Raw genomic sequence first — 18,844 nt, forward strand, 5'->3', positions numbered from 1 at the left:
TTAGCCAGGGTCTTGCGGCGTGCTGGTACCCGCCTCGTAGCGCATTCTCCTCTGCCAGCAGCCCTTCTAGCTCTGGTGTCGCCCCTCCTGTTACCAGTGTCCGGATCAAGGTGAGGATATTATCATTGAAGTATGTCTGAAGGAATGAAGGTAGAGGGGGGAAAATCTTGAAGTAAACGCCACCAAAGTCACAACTGAAGCACTCAAAGTGCGGACCAATGTGAGCGCCGTGATCTCGCCCCTGTTCTGTCACGTCACATTGCTCAGCACGTTGAGTGAAAAGACAGGAGAATCCAATTACTGCAGGTTACGCTGACTGCCGTCACAGACAGGTTCAAAATACACACACAAACAATTATTATTTTAAACCTCTAACACAAGAGCAAAAAGACTACACTGGGTGAGGATAGGTCAGATCTGGGCACATGTGCCAGTTGTTGAGATGGACATTGAAGTTTATGTGTCTGGTCTTTTTGTTGGCTGTGTATTCTTTTGTCTACGTCATTTGGTCACAGTATTATTGGCTACAGTGATGGATGAGGGCGGCCAGTTAGCTCACAGTGTCTTTGGCTCCACTGCAGCGCACTCACAGGCAGATTTGTTCTTTTCACTCAAACTGAAAGGCCGACAAATGAACCCATCGCACCTCAAACAACTTCCAGCTGAGTCACGAGTTGTTTCATCAGGATCAGAGTGACTAGATATTTAAATAGGGGCAGCATGTTGGCTTTGTGGTTAGGACTGTTGCCTCACACCAAGAAGGTCTGCCTGTCCATATGTATCAGTCTTGTGATAGAGTCTTGGCCTGTCAAGCGTGTACCTCACCTCATGCCCAGTGATCAGCTTCCCCCATGACCTTTACCTGGAATAAGCAGGTTCAGTAAATTGAATGAATTATAAAAATTGTCCTGGATGGAGTCATGAGATCACTGGACAAAGAAGCATTTGGTGATGTTGATACCTTGTAAGAGATGTGAGGATCCAAGTCTTTAGGGTCTTGGTTGATAACTGGATAACTTTAGTGTTAGGTCTCGTTGAAGGATCCTTGGGTCCTATTGGTATGACATCGTGTCATTGTGTCAGACAGTCACTTAGGGAGGCTCAGATGTGGAGTAACCCTTCCATAGTGAAGGAATATCAACGACAACATTCTGGCCATGTGGCACGTTTCTCTGGGAATGATCCAGCATGCATCTGCCTCAGTGTTGATGACCCTGACAACTGGAGAATGGCAAATGGATGTCCATGGTTCACCTGACTGCAGCAGACAGATGGTTACTTTCGACAAGTGAGGATAGACCGGTTGTCTGTCTGAGTGATTGCCATCCCCAACCTAAGGTGGTTCTTTAGTGTGTTAGATGTGGCGACACGCTACACCAGCACATGCTCTCAGACCGGACCTAATGTTACCTGATATCAATACACAAGATGACTGCATTTTTCATATTGGTCCCAGACAACATCTGGTTTTTCCACAAAAATCCAAATGACATCCTAATATATACATTAATACCCATTGTTATCACTTACTAGCGTATTCCCTGGAGGTTACCAGTACTTTGCATTGTTACAGATACTCTAGAAAAGTTCGCCAAAGACAGGCCGATGATGTCATTATCTGCCTGCTACTTGGTAATGTCGAGAACAGTGCCTTTTTATAATGTGGGTATAACCATGCCTCCCGTCAGACCTCCTGCCTGACAACAACAGCATGATGTAGGTTGGTTGATTGCTCGAACAAACTAACCCATGACGGCTCTGAGGCAGCTGTATTTCTGTATAGACCTAATGTATTAACATTTTTTTTGTCTTATATTTTGTAAACATGAATAAGAAATAAAGACTTATAAATCTTAAAATGCTGTTCTTGTAACCAAATTACTTCTGAGGTACTTTACAGAGAGAGACATTAGACATTACTATTATACATTAGTCTCTTACAGGGACAAGAGTTGTGAATTAGTTGAAGCTATAAAGTCTTTGTGCATCGCATCAGTCGCAGACATCGCTCAATCTATGTTGATTGCATTGTCCCTGTCAAATGAAGGAATAAATGAAATGAAATTAACAAGCTAACTAACGAGACAGGAACGTCACTGTGCAACACTTTGTACTGAAACAATCAATCGAACTTTGGTTGCGTCAATAGAATTGAATAGAATATAATAGAGCCTTTATTGCCATTATATATATATATATATATATATACACGAGGTCTGTTAGAAAAGCGGGGGAATTCACGCGTCGGGACGGAGGCGCAGGGCACAGAACCAAAAGCAACGCCGTGATGAAGACTCACAGGACATGTTGTGGCATGTCCAGCTCGTCCACAATTTCTCGGATAGTCACACGACTGAAAAGCCACCGAAAGCCGTCTGAATCTTCCGAATGGTGCAAGAGCTGGGCATGTTAGGGCTTGTCCTGTGAGACCAACACAGAGGTGCTTTCGTCCCGCGCCATGAGCGGCTCCATGGTGAATTTCTTAGCTCCTCTTTCCATTACAAAAACTCCTGTAACAGTGGAATATGCCGAAAAAGTGCTATGTCCAGCTGTCTTGCCATTCTCTGGTAGTCAGATGATGTCCCGTTCACTTTGGAATTGATCTGGTCGTTTGAGCCTGTCGATCGCCGCTTGGTGCGCGGTGCACCATCCACCGCTGTGGGCCGTCTTTAATCAGTTGTAATTGTCCATAATCTGTGTGATCCCCATAAGATCTTCACCGAAAGCCATCTGAATTTTCCAAATGGTTTCCACTTGGCTGTCTCTCACACTTTCAGAAAAAGTTTTGATGAAGCAAAGCATTATCTTTTTTTTCTTCCTGTTTTGTCTCTGGTCACCAAGTCTCTTTTACTGAGAGAAGGCTGATCTGAGACAGAAGCATTGACTCTTTGCTTCAGTAGCTGCCAGTGTAATGAAGTCAACAGTAAGTCCCCTCGGCTGCTCCCTGTTTGCACTTGGGGTCGCCACAGCAAATGTTGAATTGGCACAGGTTTTACGCCGGATGCCCTTCCTGACGCAACTCCACATTACATGGAGAAATGTGGCAGGGGTGGGATTTGAACCCAGAGCCTTCTGAACTGAAACCAAGTGCATTAAACCACTTGGCCACCGCCCCTGCTCGTGTAATGAAGTCAATACTGAAAGTTATTGGTTTAGCTTTTATCTGTAACTTCCACTAAATTTTTTTTAGGAATTTATCGGTTTATCTTTATAAAAGTTAAGTTTTTAGTTAGCCGATTAACGGTTTATGGAAGCTAAGTTTTGGTTAGCTGTGCCCACCACTGACTGTTAGGCACTAGTGCTAAACCCTAATCCACCTTGCCACCCAGCAGTCAAGCATGGAGTACAAGCTCATCAGGAACATGTCGTTTCCGACCTTTTGGAATCTATCATAAAACAATGTGCACCGTAACAATAAGTACTGTAACCATGACCTGACCACACCCGGGAACTCCCATCAAGCGACAAATGCAAACTGCCGGTCAGCCCTCAATTGTAGCTAATCTGAGGGGTAAATGGATGTTCTTTATTTGATGAGTGATCGTGGATATGTTGGTAATATCTGTGCTAATTCCTTGTTTTATGTTAGTTATCAAGTATTTGCTTTTGTTACCTGTTTGGAAGTGTCCGCAACCTGGTTCGTCATAAGAGTTAAGTTTCACTTCCATTCCGCATGCGTACGTTTGAGATAAAGGGAGGGCTCCCCCTGTCTGTGGGGGTACCATTAGGACTGTGAAACTAAAACCACACCAATGTAACGCCCACATTGTATTGTATAAAACTGTTGACCAAGCCATGTTCGTGATGGTCCCTTCACAAGATGGAGCCCATCTGTGGGGACCTGGGCCTGGTTTCAACGCGACTTTCAATAAATTCAACTGAGGAAGGAAATATTGATATGGTTCTTTTTAAGGGGCTGTATATTGCATAACAAACCAGGAGAAATTACAACATGGTTTCTTTGTGCTTGTGTGATGCCAGTGATAATAACAACAACAACTTTTTATTGTTGTGCCCTATGGTTGATGATCGGCCCTGCATCTATGGTTAGTAGCCCACCATTTCATTACCAGCTCAATGCTCACGGTGATCAAACCTATGGCCATACAAAATCACGTGATTGTGTAATTAGAATGTTGAATGAATGATGACTTACAGCACTCATCAATGAATCCAGCACACTGACTGCAAAGGCCGTCCACAGGCAAACGGCTGAGTGAGGTATAGCTCCGTGTCCGGGTCATCGTCATCGTCTTGGTCAGGAACTGAACGTTCGAGTCGTTCACTATGGGGACAAAACGCTGACATTACAACTACTGCTTGCAGATTTGCACAGAAGTAGAGTTCAAACTTTGGATTGCATGCTTAAGCAATAAAACAGGCAAATCGTGCATTTGAGTTGTGAGAGGAGCAAATAAAGTACAATGGCTGTGCACAAGAGTTGTAGCTGTAGATATGGACTGCATTAGAATCATTAACTTAACTTGTTTGTTCCCCATTCCATTTAAGAGGCAAATTGTTTCTACTAAGAAAAGCACTCATATAGTGTATATCTCCGCCAAGCCCTGAAATACATTGCATTAATTTTAAAAAAAGGCTTTTAAAGTTCCTGCCATGGCCTGTTTCTCTTAAACCAAACACAAGTCTCAATGTGCTTCCCAGGTTAGGCTAGAATCTTTCACAAAGTTTCATGAAACATGATTCATTCATGAATCACACTAATCTGCAGTTGTAGTGATTTCGGGCACCATCTTTCACTTGGTGCAAAGCAGTGCACAGCGTAACACAAGTGTAACTGGTTGGTGGTTATGATTTTCACATCCAATGCCTACATCATGTAAAGAGTGAGTAGCGTTGTACTCAAAGGTCTTTTTGTCTTGCTGTTACATGGCAAAAGTGTGACTGCACCATAGACAGTGTTTGGTTCCAAACCACTTAATTTGGTTTGGACCCACTCGGAGGGACCAAATGCTTACTACGTATTTCTGAAGCTATATACCTCTAGAGTCCATTTCAACATGATAGCAATCAATATTGCATAGATTCTTGATTTTCTAGCCTTTCAACGTGACCCTCATCAACCAAAATTTTATGCTGATGAAATAAATGTTTTCATCTTTGATGATATAAATGTTTGCCTTTTAAATACTAATGCTAATAGAACACTAAATTCATTACTAATCACATACTAATTATCATATCTGACATTCAATTTAACAAAAAACAAAAAAAAAAAGAAAAAAATACTGATAGCTGCTAAAAATATGCCAATGCATTCTTCTTTGAATTTTCAAAGATGCCTTTTATGGTTTTCATATCATGTATGCAGAGTGTGTGTATTTTTTTCCAATAAAATGCAAATGAGAGAATTAAGGAGATGACAAAAATATTTTGATCTTTTCAACATTTGAGTAAATATATTTCTCCCTGAGAAATGTTTGAAATAAAACAATAATTACAACTAATAATTAATAATATTGTTTTTTTTTTTCTTTTCTTGAATACATGGCTGCACTTAACTATAATGAGTTTAACAATTTAAAATGATTAGCACTCAATGCGACAGATATGACATATTTAATAAAGAATTTAACATATTAATATGCAAAATTGGTAAAATATTGTACTGTATGTGTTGACGTGAAAAAAGAACTTTACTGAAATTTGAAATTTTGTTCAATTTTGGTCGGCTTAGAAAGGCTATAAAATGAGAGAAGCTACATTCTAGCAATCCTTACTTGACCCTGTTTCACAAAATTTTGCTAATTAAAACTAAAATATATTTGTCTCCCACGTTCTCCAATTCCTTCAAAGGTTGAGAAGAAGTAATCTCAAGGTTACGTCGGCTCAGTGTTTTGCTTAATGACCCATCGTACAATTAGGACTCAAATCCGACTGGTTATAGGGACTCATTACTGAGCCATAGCTGCTTCTTAAAGGAAAATTCTGGGTGAATAAAACCTGAGCTCTAGTGTTAATGTTTGGTTCATCACTTCGATACAGAAACTATTTTAATCAGTCCAATATTGATTTAAAAAACTAATGCCATCATTGGTTGTTACTGAGGGGCTCGTTCCTCGTGTAAGGGCCCCTTCACACATAACACAAATTTCAGCAAAAAAGCAGGAACTGGCTGAAAAGCTGCAATAAAAACAAATTGGGCACCCATGAACAATTCCACCTGCTGTCGGGAGGCACAAACGGTTGGACAGGCGTGAATGATACTGCGGCGATGGTTTTGTGCATGCTCGTGTGCGTGCACGAACACAATGCGAGCACGTGGACCACGTGGCACCACATTACGCTCCCACAGCAGCGGAGAGCAATTAGATGCTGGACATATCAATAAATCAACAAATATATGGAAACCCCACAATAATGCAAAGCACAGATTCAGACCATCGTAGGAACAATGAATGTACTGTTTAAATGTAACACGGTCATGGTGCTGGCCATGAATCTGTTGTCACCTGTAAAAAAAAAAAAAAAGACAGAAAACATCGCAGTTTCTAATAATTAATTCCTGTTATGAAGAGTGGACGATACAGGTATCATCCTCTTGTTCCTCTCTGCACATGACCCATGGTCATGCACTACACACGCTGATGGATTGACATGAATGAAGCCGTGCGCTCATATCTTGAACATATCAGCCAGCACTGCATGTCTAGGTGTCCAGCGAGCGGCGCACCGAAGGACAGTGCGTCATATGGCCCATAACTCACGTGGTGGATGTGATAGTCTGATCCCCATTTGAGTGTTCACATGATCACATGGAGCTGATGTTGTGTGCGCAGATGTGTTTGCTGCTGCCCGTTGCAAAGGCGATATTTGTTTCTATGTACAAGTATTTCCACGTGAGAACAGCATGCACATGCACGCCCCTCACGGTGGAGTGTTGTAAGGTGATGTCCATCATAACACGGTATGTGTTCACCTGTGACTTGCAGGTCCACAGATCCCAACAGCTGCTGTGGTCACAGACACGCCCACTTTTGCGATCAGCTCACAGATCAAAGTGTCACTCTGTGTTCCTTTGTTATGTGATTATTTCTTTTATGTGTTTGTTATGTAATTATGCATGTACTTATTATAGTATTTATTTATATATTTGTCCTGGCTGTGTTATCTCTGTTTTTAATTTAACACGTCGTGTGCACTGAGCCACTGTCATGACCAGCATTGACTTGCTGGCCAGCGATCAGCTGAGTGCTATGTGCAAAGCGATCACATGAATGAGTTCATGTTCATATACTATGGAAACCACCTGGACAACTGAGAGCCTACACAGAAACATTCATGTTCATACCTTTCCCCATGTTTATATATCTTCTACTCTTTCTGTCTGTCATGTGGACGACAATTTGCGTGGTGGAAGGTCAATTAGCCTCCCTGGTCATCCCCCTCCCCTCAGCTTCTCCAGTTCTGACGTTGACTGTGGACAGTGGACTGCTCAGGGCTGAGCCCCTCCCCCTTCCAGGATTGTTGGACAAGGCCGTTGACGGCGCCTAATAGGCTGCCTCTGGAGTGTTCTGATAAACTGGACCTTCAAATCTTGGTTGTCGTCCTGCATCTTTGTCTGTGTGATTATTGTTTTTCTGTGTTGATGGGGGGTTTTTTCCTCATTGCTGCTGTGTAACGCAGCGGCTATGAGGGTTTTTTTCTCTTTCTTCCCTCGTGTGTGCTTTTTATATGTGTTTATGTACCGGGCCGGCCTATGTGTGTTGTGTGTTATGTGTGTGTCGTTTGTTATGGGTCGGTCTTGGTTTGCTCAGCCCTGCTGTTGACCAAGGCAGGGATGTACATCTGGAGCTGGTCCCCGGGCGCCTAATGGCAACTTCTGCTCCTAACTGGCAATTAGGATGGGTTAAATGCAGTAGACACATTTCATTGTGCAGGGAACATGTTCTTTTGTGCATATGACAATAAAATTCTTTTGAATCCTTTGAATCCTTTGAAAGTTCGCACCGTGCTGTGTGCACTCAGACATGGCTGACCGGTCCCCATGTGATCTTGTCTGTACGTAATTATGTAATGACAGGATGAGAGCCCACCCACACATGTGCATTGTGTGGAGTGTTGTTCATGTTGTTCATGGCACGGCATATGTCCTCCAGCTGAGTTGCGAGTGCACAGCGGTCGACTGTCGTCCAGATGCTTGCTGCAATGGACCATGATCGCACTCCAGCGACCTCAGCCGCACCTGACAATATTGGTTCATGGGGGGGGCGCCACACTTGCATGACATGTGTTCTTGGTAACAGCACACTTGTGGGGCACTTAGACATTGTGGGGTCAGTTGCACAGTCAGGTCAAGTGTGGTCGCCTGCACTCTACTATCATGCCGGTTGCATGAATAGTCCCGCCTTTTCTAAGTGCCTCGCGAGTGGTGTTAGATGTTCATGGGTGGCACCTGGGCTTAGGCTGACACCGGCCAAGAAGGGGTCAAATGGGCACTCACAGGGCACTTGCCGTCTTTCGGCCGCTGGTGTGAAGGCTGCCTCAATCGCGCTATTCAGCCACGGTGCGACACAGGTGATGATTTCATGCAGCATATTGTGCTGTGGCATGATATGTCCGACCTGTGTATGACATGCCGCGCGAATGCTGCGAACATGATAAGCTAACAATGCGATCTCCTCCTTTCTTACTATTCAACTTCTTGTACAGCTCGCTATATGCCTTTTCCATAGCTTTTGCCACTTCTCTTTTCACCTTACAACGCATCTTCTTGTACTCCCATCTACTTTCGGCATCTCTCTGATTATCCCAATTCTTTTTTACCAACTTTTTCTCCTTATGCTTTCCTGGACATCTTTGTTCCACCACCGAGTCTCCTTGCCTTCCTTCCGCTGTCCAGATGTCACACCCAGTACCTTCCTAGCTGTCTCCCTCACATCTGCAGTACTTTTCCAATTGCCTAAAATTGCTTCCCCTCCATCCAGTGCCTCTCTCACCTGCTCACTGAATTTCACACAACAGTCTTCCTCCTTCAACTTCCACCATCTGATCCTTTATTGAGCTCTCGCTCTCTTCTTCTTCTTCTTCTTTACTTCTAAAGTCATCCTACAATCCACCATCCTATGCTGTCTAGGTACACTCTGTCCTGCCACCACCTTGCAGTCTCTGATTTCTTTTAGTTTGCATCTCCTACAAAGAATGTAGTCCACCTGTGTGCATCTTCCTCCACTCATATATGTTACCCTGTGCTCCTCCTTTTTCTTAAAGTAGGTATTCCCTACAGTCATTTCCATCCTTTATGCAAAATCAACTACCATCTGCCCTTCCACATTCCTGTCCTTGATACCATATCTACTCATTACTTCCTTAGAACCTCTGTTCCCTCACCAACATGCCCACTGAAGTCCACTCCTATCACCACTCTTTCATGCTTGGGTTCACTCTCTACTACCTCATCTAACTCACTCCAGAAATCTTCTTTCTCCTTCTTCTCTCAACCTACCTGTGGGGCATATGCACTGATGATATTCATCATCACTTCTTCAATTTCCAACTTCACACTCATCACCCTGTCAGACACTCGCTTAACCTGCAACACACTCTTAACATACTCTTCCTTTAAAATGACCTCAACACCATTTCTCTTCCTATCCTCACCATGGTACACCAACTTGAACTCACCGCTGATGCTCCTGCTCTTACTTCTCTTCCATTTGGTCTCTTACACACACTGTCTACCTTTCTCCTCTCCATCATATCAGCCAGCTCTCTCCCTTTTCCAGTCATGCTGCCAACATTCAAAGTCCTGACTCTCACTTCCACCTGTCTACTTTTCCTCTTCTCCCGCTGTCTGTGGACACATTATCCTCCTCTTCTTCCTCTTTGCCCATCAGTAGCCCAATTTCCGCCGGCACCCTGTTGGGCAACGGCACCGTTGGTGGTTGTTGTTATCCTAGGCCTCAAATGATCCAGTATGGAAATTCGATTGGTACTCTGCATGATTTTTATTTTTAAATTTATTGATTGATTGGCTTGTTTTATGCCGGATGCCCTTCCTGAGGCAATCCTACTCATTCATCCAGGCTTGGGACTGGCACTCACAGTGTACTGGCTGCACACCCCATGTGGCTGAGAAGGACTCATATTAAGATCATGAATATATGTTGATTCATTGTTATATGTAAACACATGCTAATGACCAAATTGTTGTAATGCTACATTCCATTTATGCTAATAAACACTAAATCCTTCACACTGTAGCTTTAAAGTTTCCAATACTGTGAATATTACAATACCATTGTGATTTTGTGGAACTGCCTACTTTGCCTCTCAGTGGATAAAGTAGACATGCTTGGCGGTAATGATATAAAGAATCTGCGTTAGTTTTTGCTTTTGGCCTTGAAGCCGACTTGCCTCTGCCACAGTCCATATCCAGGCCATCCATGCACTCTCATGACACCATGCATATTGTCAAAGCTGCAGACCACGATTCCAAGTCCTCCTGAGGTCAATATCCGTAACACCAAAATGTCGCTGTTTGTCTTGTAAATCCAAGACAGAAGTTCCAATTACTTCTACTTGTGTGTCAAAACAAATAAAATTATCTTATTGCCCCCGGAACCTTCTTTGAAGATGTTTTTGAGCACTAAAACACATGCAGTAGCTCGAGAAGAAAGTAACGATGTAAAATTTAGTTTGAGGAGTGCTACTTCTGTGAGGACAGAAATAAACGTCAGTCAAATCAACAGATGAAAGCGGGCACAGGCCAGAGAAAGTGATTTGACAGACAATGATCCGCAAACAGCCATGAGGATTTCTGGTAGATCAAAAGGTCTCGTAATTCTCAAAAAAAAAAGCAAAAGTGGAGAAAAAATGGCTTTGAGATAAAGAGGCTAAAAGAAGACAGGCAATTTCAGCCAGAACGAAGGGAAAAATGTGCTCAAAGTGATGCTGCGGGAATGACCCGAGCTGCAAAAGTGCAGTGAGAGAAACAAAGGGGCGAAAAAAAAGTTGATATGGAGCCAGAAGCAGTTGAGGAAGAGATGCTTCTTACCCAGCTCAGTTATCATTTGTATGTTGGTCCCACTGCTTTTGTCCTGACTCAGTGAAATCACAGGCACTTTTTTGCCTGGTTTTGCTAAAGGTGCTAGACAAGTGTTAAAGAAAAACAATTACTGGAGGATGTCAAAAAAGGGAAAAAGCAACATTTAACAAACTCCACTATGAGGACTAACACATGAATAAACTGCTGAGAGAATGAAATTTCACAACTCATGTCTTCAAATCTGTTTACAATGTAGTTTTGGGGAAACAAATCTGAGATTTCCAATATTTTGAGAGAAAATGTTGGTTTGTAGATACAGTGGAGGAAATAAGTATGAAATGAAAAATAAAAATTAATTTGCATTTCATTGAGGGAAATAAGTATTTGACCCCCAAACAAAACATGTAATACTTGGTGGCAAAACCCTTGTTGGCACACACTTCAGGATTAATTTTAGTCCACTCCTCTCTGCAGATCATCTCCAAATCATGGAGGTTTTGAGGTTGGCATTTGGAAACTCGAAGCTTCAGCTCTCTCCATAGATTTTCTATAGGATTAAGGTCAAGAGACTGGCGAGGCCATTCCATGACCCTGATGTGCTTCTTATGGAGCCACTCCTTTGTTACCTTGGCTGTATGTTTTGGGTCGTTGTCATGCTGGAAGACCCGTCCACAACCTATTTTCAGTGTCCTGGCGGAGGCAAGGACATTGTCACCCAAGATTTTGCAATACTTGACCCCGTTCATCTTCCCATCGATGTGGTGAAGCCGACCTGTCCCCTTAGAAGAGAAACACCCCCAAACTAATGCTTCCACCGCCATGCTCGACAGTGGGGATGGTGTTCTTGGGGTCATATTCAGCATTTCTCTTCCTCCAAACACGTCGAGTTGAGTTGAGGCCAAAGAGCTCGATTTTGGTCTCATCTGACAACAGCACCTTCTCCCAGTCTCTCTTGGAGTCATTAATATGTTCATTGGCAAACGTGAGGTGGGCATGGATGTGAACCTTCTTGAGAGGGACTTTGCACACACTGCAGGATTTTAAACCATTGCATCTCAGTGTAACCAATGGTTTTATTGGTGACTGTGGTCCCCCTGTGTAGTTCTAGGCTGATCTCTAACCTTACTCATGATCATTAAGACCCCATGAGGTAATATCTTGCATGGAGACCCCAGGTCAATTGACAATCATGTTGTACTTCTTCCACTTCCGAATAATTGCAGCAACAGTTGTCACCTTCTCATTCAGCTTCTTACTTATGGTTTTGTAGCCCATCCCAGCCTTGTGTAGGTCAACAATTTTGTCCCTGACATCTCTTTGGCTCTTTGGTCTTGCTCATGGTGGAGATGTAGGAGTGTCACTGAGTCTGTGGGCAGGTGGATTTTTATACAGGTGACAATTTGGGACAGGTATCTCTCATGTAGGTAGCGACTTGACTGAGATTAGGAGTATGTCAATGGTCTGTGGGAGCCAGCATTGTTCATCGTTGGTAGGGGATCAACTACTTATTTCCCTCAATGAAATGCAAATTGGTTTTGATTTTTCATTCCATGTAATTTTCTCGATTTTCTTTTTGATATTCTTTCCATCAATGTTAAAATAAAGCTACCGTAAAAATCATAGACTGTTTTGTTTGTCAGTGTGCAAACTTTCAAAATAAGTGAGGGATCACATACTTATTTCCTCCACTGTATGGTCACAATACTGCTAATACAGTCTCAAATTCAGTCTAAAATTAGACCAGGAACTATTTTGAAATAGAATACAATACCTCACAAATTACATGTATGTTTATATTAAGGTTGCAATAATACGATACATATTGACTGGTATTCTTCAATGTAATTCTACATGTATTGCAATTTGATATTATCATATATTGTTTTTTTTTATTTTATTTTATTTTTGTAACACTAGAACATGGAAGTTGAATAAACACTTCTAGAAACTGTATAATCCTCTTATCTCTTACTATTAACAAATTTAAAGTAAAAAGATGTATATTGTATAATAAATTTTATTGTATATTTTATATACACACATACATACACACACACACACACACACATATATATATATATATATAGGCCCGTGACGAAAATCCAGGCAGATATGGGACAGGGCGATGTGGCACCGGGAGCGGCTGGAGAAGTCCTTGGGTCCTCTTATGGTCTGCCTTGCCCCTGGCACAGGTGGTGCAGGCCTGGATATACTCTCCGGACGTCGGCTTCCATAGACGCCCACCAGAAGCGCTGCCGGACAACTGCCACGGTCCTTCGCACCCCTGGATGACAGGGAACTTGGATCCGTGACAGAAATCAAGACTGCAGCTCTGGCCTCTGGTGGGACGTACGACGATTTTTTGGTCAGTTCAGGGGTCCGGGTTCCATGCCAGGGCCTCCCGGACGGTCTTCTCCACGTCCCAAGTGAGGGTGACCACGATAGTGGACTCCGGAATGATGGGCTCCGGTGGATCCGACAGCTCAGTTTTGACTTCGTCTTTGTGTACCCGGGACAAGGCAACTGATCTTTGGTTCTTGGTCCCGGGGTGATAGGTGATCCGGAAGTCAAAACGCCCGAAGAACAGTGACCAGCGGGCTTGCCTGGGGTTCAGCCACTTGGCGGTCCTGATATACTCCAGGTTCCGATGGTCAGTGAAAACCGTGAACGGCACAGACGCTCCTTCCAACAGGTGTCTCCACTCCTCAAGAGCCTCTTTCACCGCAAGGAGTTCTCGGTTGCCGACGTCATAGTTCCGTTCAGCTGGGGTCAACCTGCAAGAAAAGTAGGCACACGGGTGAAGAACCTTATCGGTCTCTCCGCTCTGGGATAGCATGGCTCCTATCCCTGAGTCAGAGGCGTCCACTTCAACCACAAACTGGCGGCCAAGGTCGGGCTGCACCAGAACTGGTGCAGTCGAGAACCGTAGTTTCAACTCCCTGAACACGGCTTCGCACCGATCCGACCAGGTGAAGGGGACTTTTGGAGAGGTCAGGGCTGTCAGGGGGCTAACTACCTGACTGTAGCCCTTAATGAACCTCCTGTAGAAATGTGCAAAACCGAGGAACTGTTGCAGCTTCCTACTGCTTGTTGGTTGGGGCCAATCTCTCACCGCCACAACCTTGGCCAGATCAGGGGCGATGGAGTTGGAGGAGATGATAAACCCCAGGAAGGACAGAGAGGTGCGGTGAAAGTCACACTTCTCGCCCTTCACAAACAGCCAGTTCTCCAACAACCGCTGCAGGACCTGGCGTACATGCTGGACATGAGTCTCAGGATCCGGAGAAAAGATGAGTATATCGTCCAGGTATACGAAGACGAATCAGTGCAGGAAGTCCCGCAAGACGTCTTTAACCAAAGCTTGGAACGTCGCGGGGGCGTTAGTGAGGCCGAACGGCATGACCAGGTACTCAAAATGCCCTAACGGGTGTTAAATGCCGTCTTCCACTCGTCTCCCTTCCGGATCTGAACCAGGTGGTATGCATTTCTAAGATCCAACTTGGTGAAGATTTGGCTCCATGCAGGGGCGTGAACACTGAATCTAACAGGGGCAATGGGTATCGATTGCGAACCGTAATCTCATTCAGCCCCTGTAATCAATGCATGGACGGAGTCCGCCGTCTTTCTTGCCCACAAAAAAGAAACCTGCACCCATCGGGAGGTGGAATTCCTGATCAGCCCAGCAGCTAATGAGTCCCGGATGTAGGTCTCCATTGATTCGCGCTCAGGTCTTGAGAGATTGTACAGCCTGCTGGACGGAAACTCAAGGCCCGGAATCAAATCAATGGCACAATCATACGGACGGTGCGGGGGAAGGGTGAGTGCCAGAACCTTGCTGAAGACGTCAGCAAGATCGTGGTACTCAACCGGCACTGCCGTCAGATTGGGAGGGACTTTGACCTCCTCCTTAGCCTGTAAACCGGGGGGAACCAAGGATCCTAAACACATCCGATGGCAGGTTTCGCTCCACTGAACCACCACCCCAGATGGCCCATCAATCCAGGGATTGTGTTTCAACATCCAAGGGAAGCCCAAAATCACGTTGGAGGTAGCAGGAGTCACAAAAACCTCGATCTCCTCCCGATGATTTCCAGACACCACCAGAGTTACTGGTTGTGTCTTGTGTGTGATTAAAGGGAGAAGGGTGCCATCTAGTGCCCGCACCTGCAATGGCGAAGGGAGCGCCACCAGAGGGAGTCCTACCTCCCTAGCCCATCTGCTGTCTAGCAGATTCCCTTCTGACTCCGTGTCCACCAGTGCTGGGGCTTGAAGGGTTAAATCCCCACTCAGGATTGTAACTGGGAGTCATGTGGAAATATGTGTATGCCCCACGTGAATGTCTTGGCCCACCCTAAGCCCAGTTTCTAGGGAGCGGGCGTTGGTGTTTAACCGCTTGGGGCAGTCTCTCTGCAGATGCTCACTCGAGCCGCAGACAAAGCACTCCCCGCGGGCCAGCCTCCTCTGTCTGTTAGGTGGTCTAAATGTGACCCTGCTCGTGTCCATAGCTTTGTCAGCAGGGGGAGCTGTAGCAACACGGAGCGTTGAGGCTGTGGAGTGTGGGGAGGGCGGAACCTTTTCTGACCCAGAAGGGAGAGGGACGGCGCGTGCCCAGCCACGTCCTTCGTCTCGCTGCCGACAGCGTTCCTCTAACCGATTGTCTAACCGTATAACGAGATCAATAAGCCCATCTAGATCCCGTGGTTCTTCCTTGGCTACCAGGTGCTCCTTCAGGACCAATGACAGTCCGTTTATGAAGGCGGCGCGGAGCGCAACGTTATTCCAGCCGGACCTCGCAGCCACGATGCAGAAGTCGACTGCATATTTGGCTGCGCTCCGGCGCCCCTGTCTCATAGACAACAGCACAGTCGAAGCAGTCTCTCCTCTATTAGGGTGATCAAAAACCGTTTTGAACTCCCTCACAAACCCAGTATAAGTGGTAAGGAGCCGTGAATTTTGCTCCCAAAGTGCTGTAGCCCAAGCGCGTCCCTCACCAAGAAGCAAGTTAATAACATAAGCCACCTTACTGGCGTCAGACGCGTACATGACGGGACGTTGTGCAAAGACGAGCGAACACTGCATAAGAAAGTCCGCGCACGTCTCCACACAACGTCCGCACGGCTCTGGGGACTTATGTATGCTTCAGGGGATGGTGGGGGGGGTCGTTGAACGACCAGTGGAACATCTATTCTGCACTGGGTCGGCAGGAGGAGGAGCTGCAGCAGCGCCCTGAGCGCGCGCTTCCACCTGCGTGGTGAGAGCCTCCATCCTGCGGTTAAGGATGACGTTTTGCTCGGTCATCAAATCCAACCGAGCGGTAAAGGCGGTGAGGATTTGCTGCAACTCACCAATCACGCCTCCTGCAGACGCCTGTGCACCCTGCTCTTCCATTGGTTGTCCAACAGACGGTTGACGCCCCTCGGGATCCATGACGCTGGCCGAGATATCCTGTTGGGAAAGTGTAGTGACACGGACCCACAACAAGGGGCGCAAATGATCGGACAATGAAAGAGTCGAATATGAACACTTTACTGTTGTGAAAGAGCACAACAAAAACACAGAGGATTACAGAATTTGAGCAAACAGTCAGTCCACAAAGGTGACGTGTGGGCAGGCTCGAGGATAGAAGACGTCTGTCCTGAGAAGAACTGGAACCACACGATTTCCTCCGCCACCGAACCTGGAGAATACTGGAGCTGCCAAGTTCCGAGTCCCCAGGTGGCCACCGTCTCTGAGTGTCGGATCTGGTACTGCTGGCGAGGAGCAAAAACAGTCATATGTGGGTGCGTCCACACCCAGTAAAACAATGGTGGGAATTCCACCTCCACCTCTAACACACACTCGTGCAGCTCCTGTCTAACCACTTATCTGGTTGGGGTGTGAAGCGAAGCCGTCGCTGATCACACCAAACGCCAATCTCTCAGATAGGGAACACCACAGGAAAGCGGCTGCAAAAAGAGTTCAGACTAAGACACAGTTAAGGCTGAGAATATTACCTTCACAGGTAGATGATATCTCGGCAACAAGGTGGAGATGACGTCCGGTTTTTATGGAGTGGAATGATGAAGTGTAGATGGATGACAGCTGTCATGAGATAATGAGTGACAGCTGTCACCCCCGGCTGTGTCCGTGGCGGCAGCGCCCTCTCGTGCCTGAAGCCCACACTTCAGGCAGGGCGCCCTCTGGTGGTGGGCCAGCAGTACCTCCTCTTCTGGCGGCCCACACAACAATGAATCTGTATTGATCTAGAACAAAACTCCATCACAAGATAATCAGTTATACAATGTTACTAGATGGCACAAGCTAAAAATACTCTCAGGATGCAATTTCTTGTCACCACTGAACAAGCAAAAATTATTCATTAGTCATTAGAAGTGTCAAACAGCATGGAGAGAGGAGCCGTTCTGAAGCAGTTGTAGGTTTAAATCACGAAATGTAAATACTTTTTTTTTAAACGACTGACTATGTAGTTAGCTGCTTACCTTAACCAAGGGGTTATCAATCCGGTCCTCAAGGACCACTGAACCTGCACATTTTCCATCTCTCCCTTAGACACCTGAATTCGCAAATCAGCTTGTGGTGGAGTAAGGAGAGATGGAAAATGTGCAGGTTCAGGGGTCCTTGAGGACCGGATTGAGAACCCCTGCCTTAACCTATCTGTCGTTCCCCTGCGCTGTGCTCCACTAAGTCATTACAAATCGACTGTCAAGGAGGGGACTCAGTCATTAAGACACAGACCCCGTATTTGGTCCTTTATGACAACCCCCCAGGCAGACAACTGATAAATTCCCACCTCTCAAAGACAGCATCTACAGTAGTGTTCAGAATAATAGTAGTGCTATGTGACTAAAAAGATTAATCCAGGTTTTGAGTATATTTCTTATTGTTACATGGGAAATAAGGTACCAGTAGATTCAGTAGATTCTCACAAATCCAACAAGACCAAGCATTCATGATATGCACACTCTTAAGGCTATGAAATTGGGCTGTTAGAAAAAAAAAAAAGTAGAAAAGGGGTGTTCACAATAATAGTAGTGTGGCATTCAGTCAGTGAGTTTGTCAATTTTGTGGCACAAACAGTGTGAATCAGGTGTCCCTTATGTAAGGATGAAGCCAGCACCTGTTGAACATGCTGTTCTCTTTGAAAGCCTGAGGAAAATGGGATCTTCAGCACATTGTTCAGAAGAGCAGCGTAGTTTGATTAAAAAGTTGATTGGAGAGGGGAAAACTTATACGCAGGTGCAAAAAATTATAGGCTGTTCATCTAAAATGATCTCCAGTGCTTTAAATGGACAAAAAACAGAGAGTGGAGGAAAACGGAAAACAACCATCAAAATGGATAGAAGAATAACCAGAATGGCAAAGGCTCACCCACTGATTTAAACCATCATTCACTGAAGTTTGAAAACACTGCGCCAACACGGAGATGTGCTGTACAGTGCATCCGCAAAGTATTCACTTTGCGCTTCACTTTGCGCTTCACTTTTTCCACATTTTATGTTACAGACTTTTTCCAAAATGGATGAAATTTTCATAATGACAATGTGAAAAAAGTTTTATTTGAGATTTTTGCAAATTTATAAAAAAAAAAAAAAATGACATGTTTATAGTCTTTGCCATGAAGCTCAAAATTGAGTTCAGGTGCATCCTGTTTCCACTGATCATCCTTGAGATGTTTCTACAGCTTAATTGGAGTCCACCTGGGATAAATTCAGTTGATTGGACATGATTTGGAAAGACACACACCTGTCTACATATAAGGTCCCACAGTTGACAGCATGTCAGAGCACAAACCAAGCATGAAGTCAAATGAATTGTCTGCAGACCTCCAAGACAGGATTG

At 44.9% G+C, this 18,844-nt stretch overlaps 1 protein-coding gene across 1 annotated transcript in view; it reads right to left on the bottom strand.

Moving 5' to 3' along the window:
• Positions 1-9,606: 9,606 nt before the first annotated feature.
• LOC117530552 (calcium-activated potassium channel subunit alpha-1-like) overlaps positions 9,607-18,844 on the bottom strand; it is a gene marked incomplete at its 3' end in the record, with an annotated part of 158,068 nt that continues 148,830 nt past the window's right edge. Inside the window, exon 28 of the mRNA XM_034193446.1 lies at positions 9,607-9,613. Within this exon, the coding sequence (XP_034049337.1) occupies positions 9,607-9,613 (7 nt within the window). The remainder of the gene's footprint in view (positions 9,614-18,844) is intronic.

This window comes from Thalassophryne amazonica, chromosome 18 (assembly GCF_902500255.1).
Source record: "Thalassophryne amazonica chromosome 18, fThaAma1.1, whole genome shotgun sequence".
Classification (NCBI taxonomy): Eukaryota; Metazoa; Chordata; class Actinopteri; order Batrachoidiformes; family Batrachoididae; genus Thalassophryne; species Thalassophryne amazonica.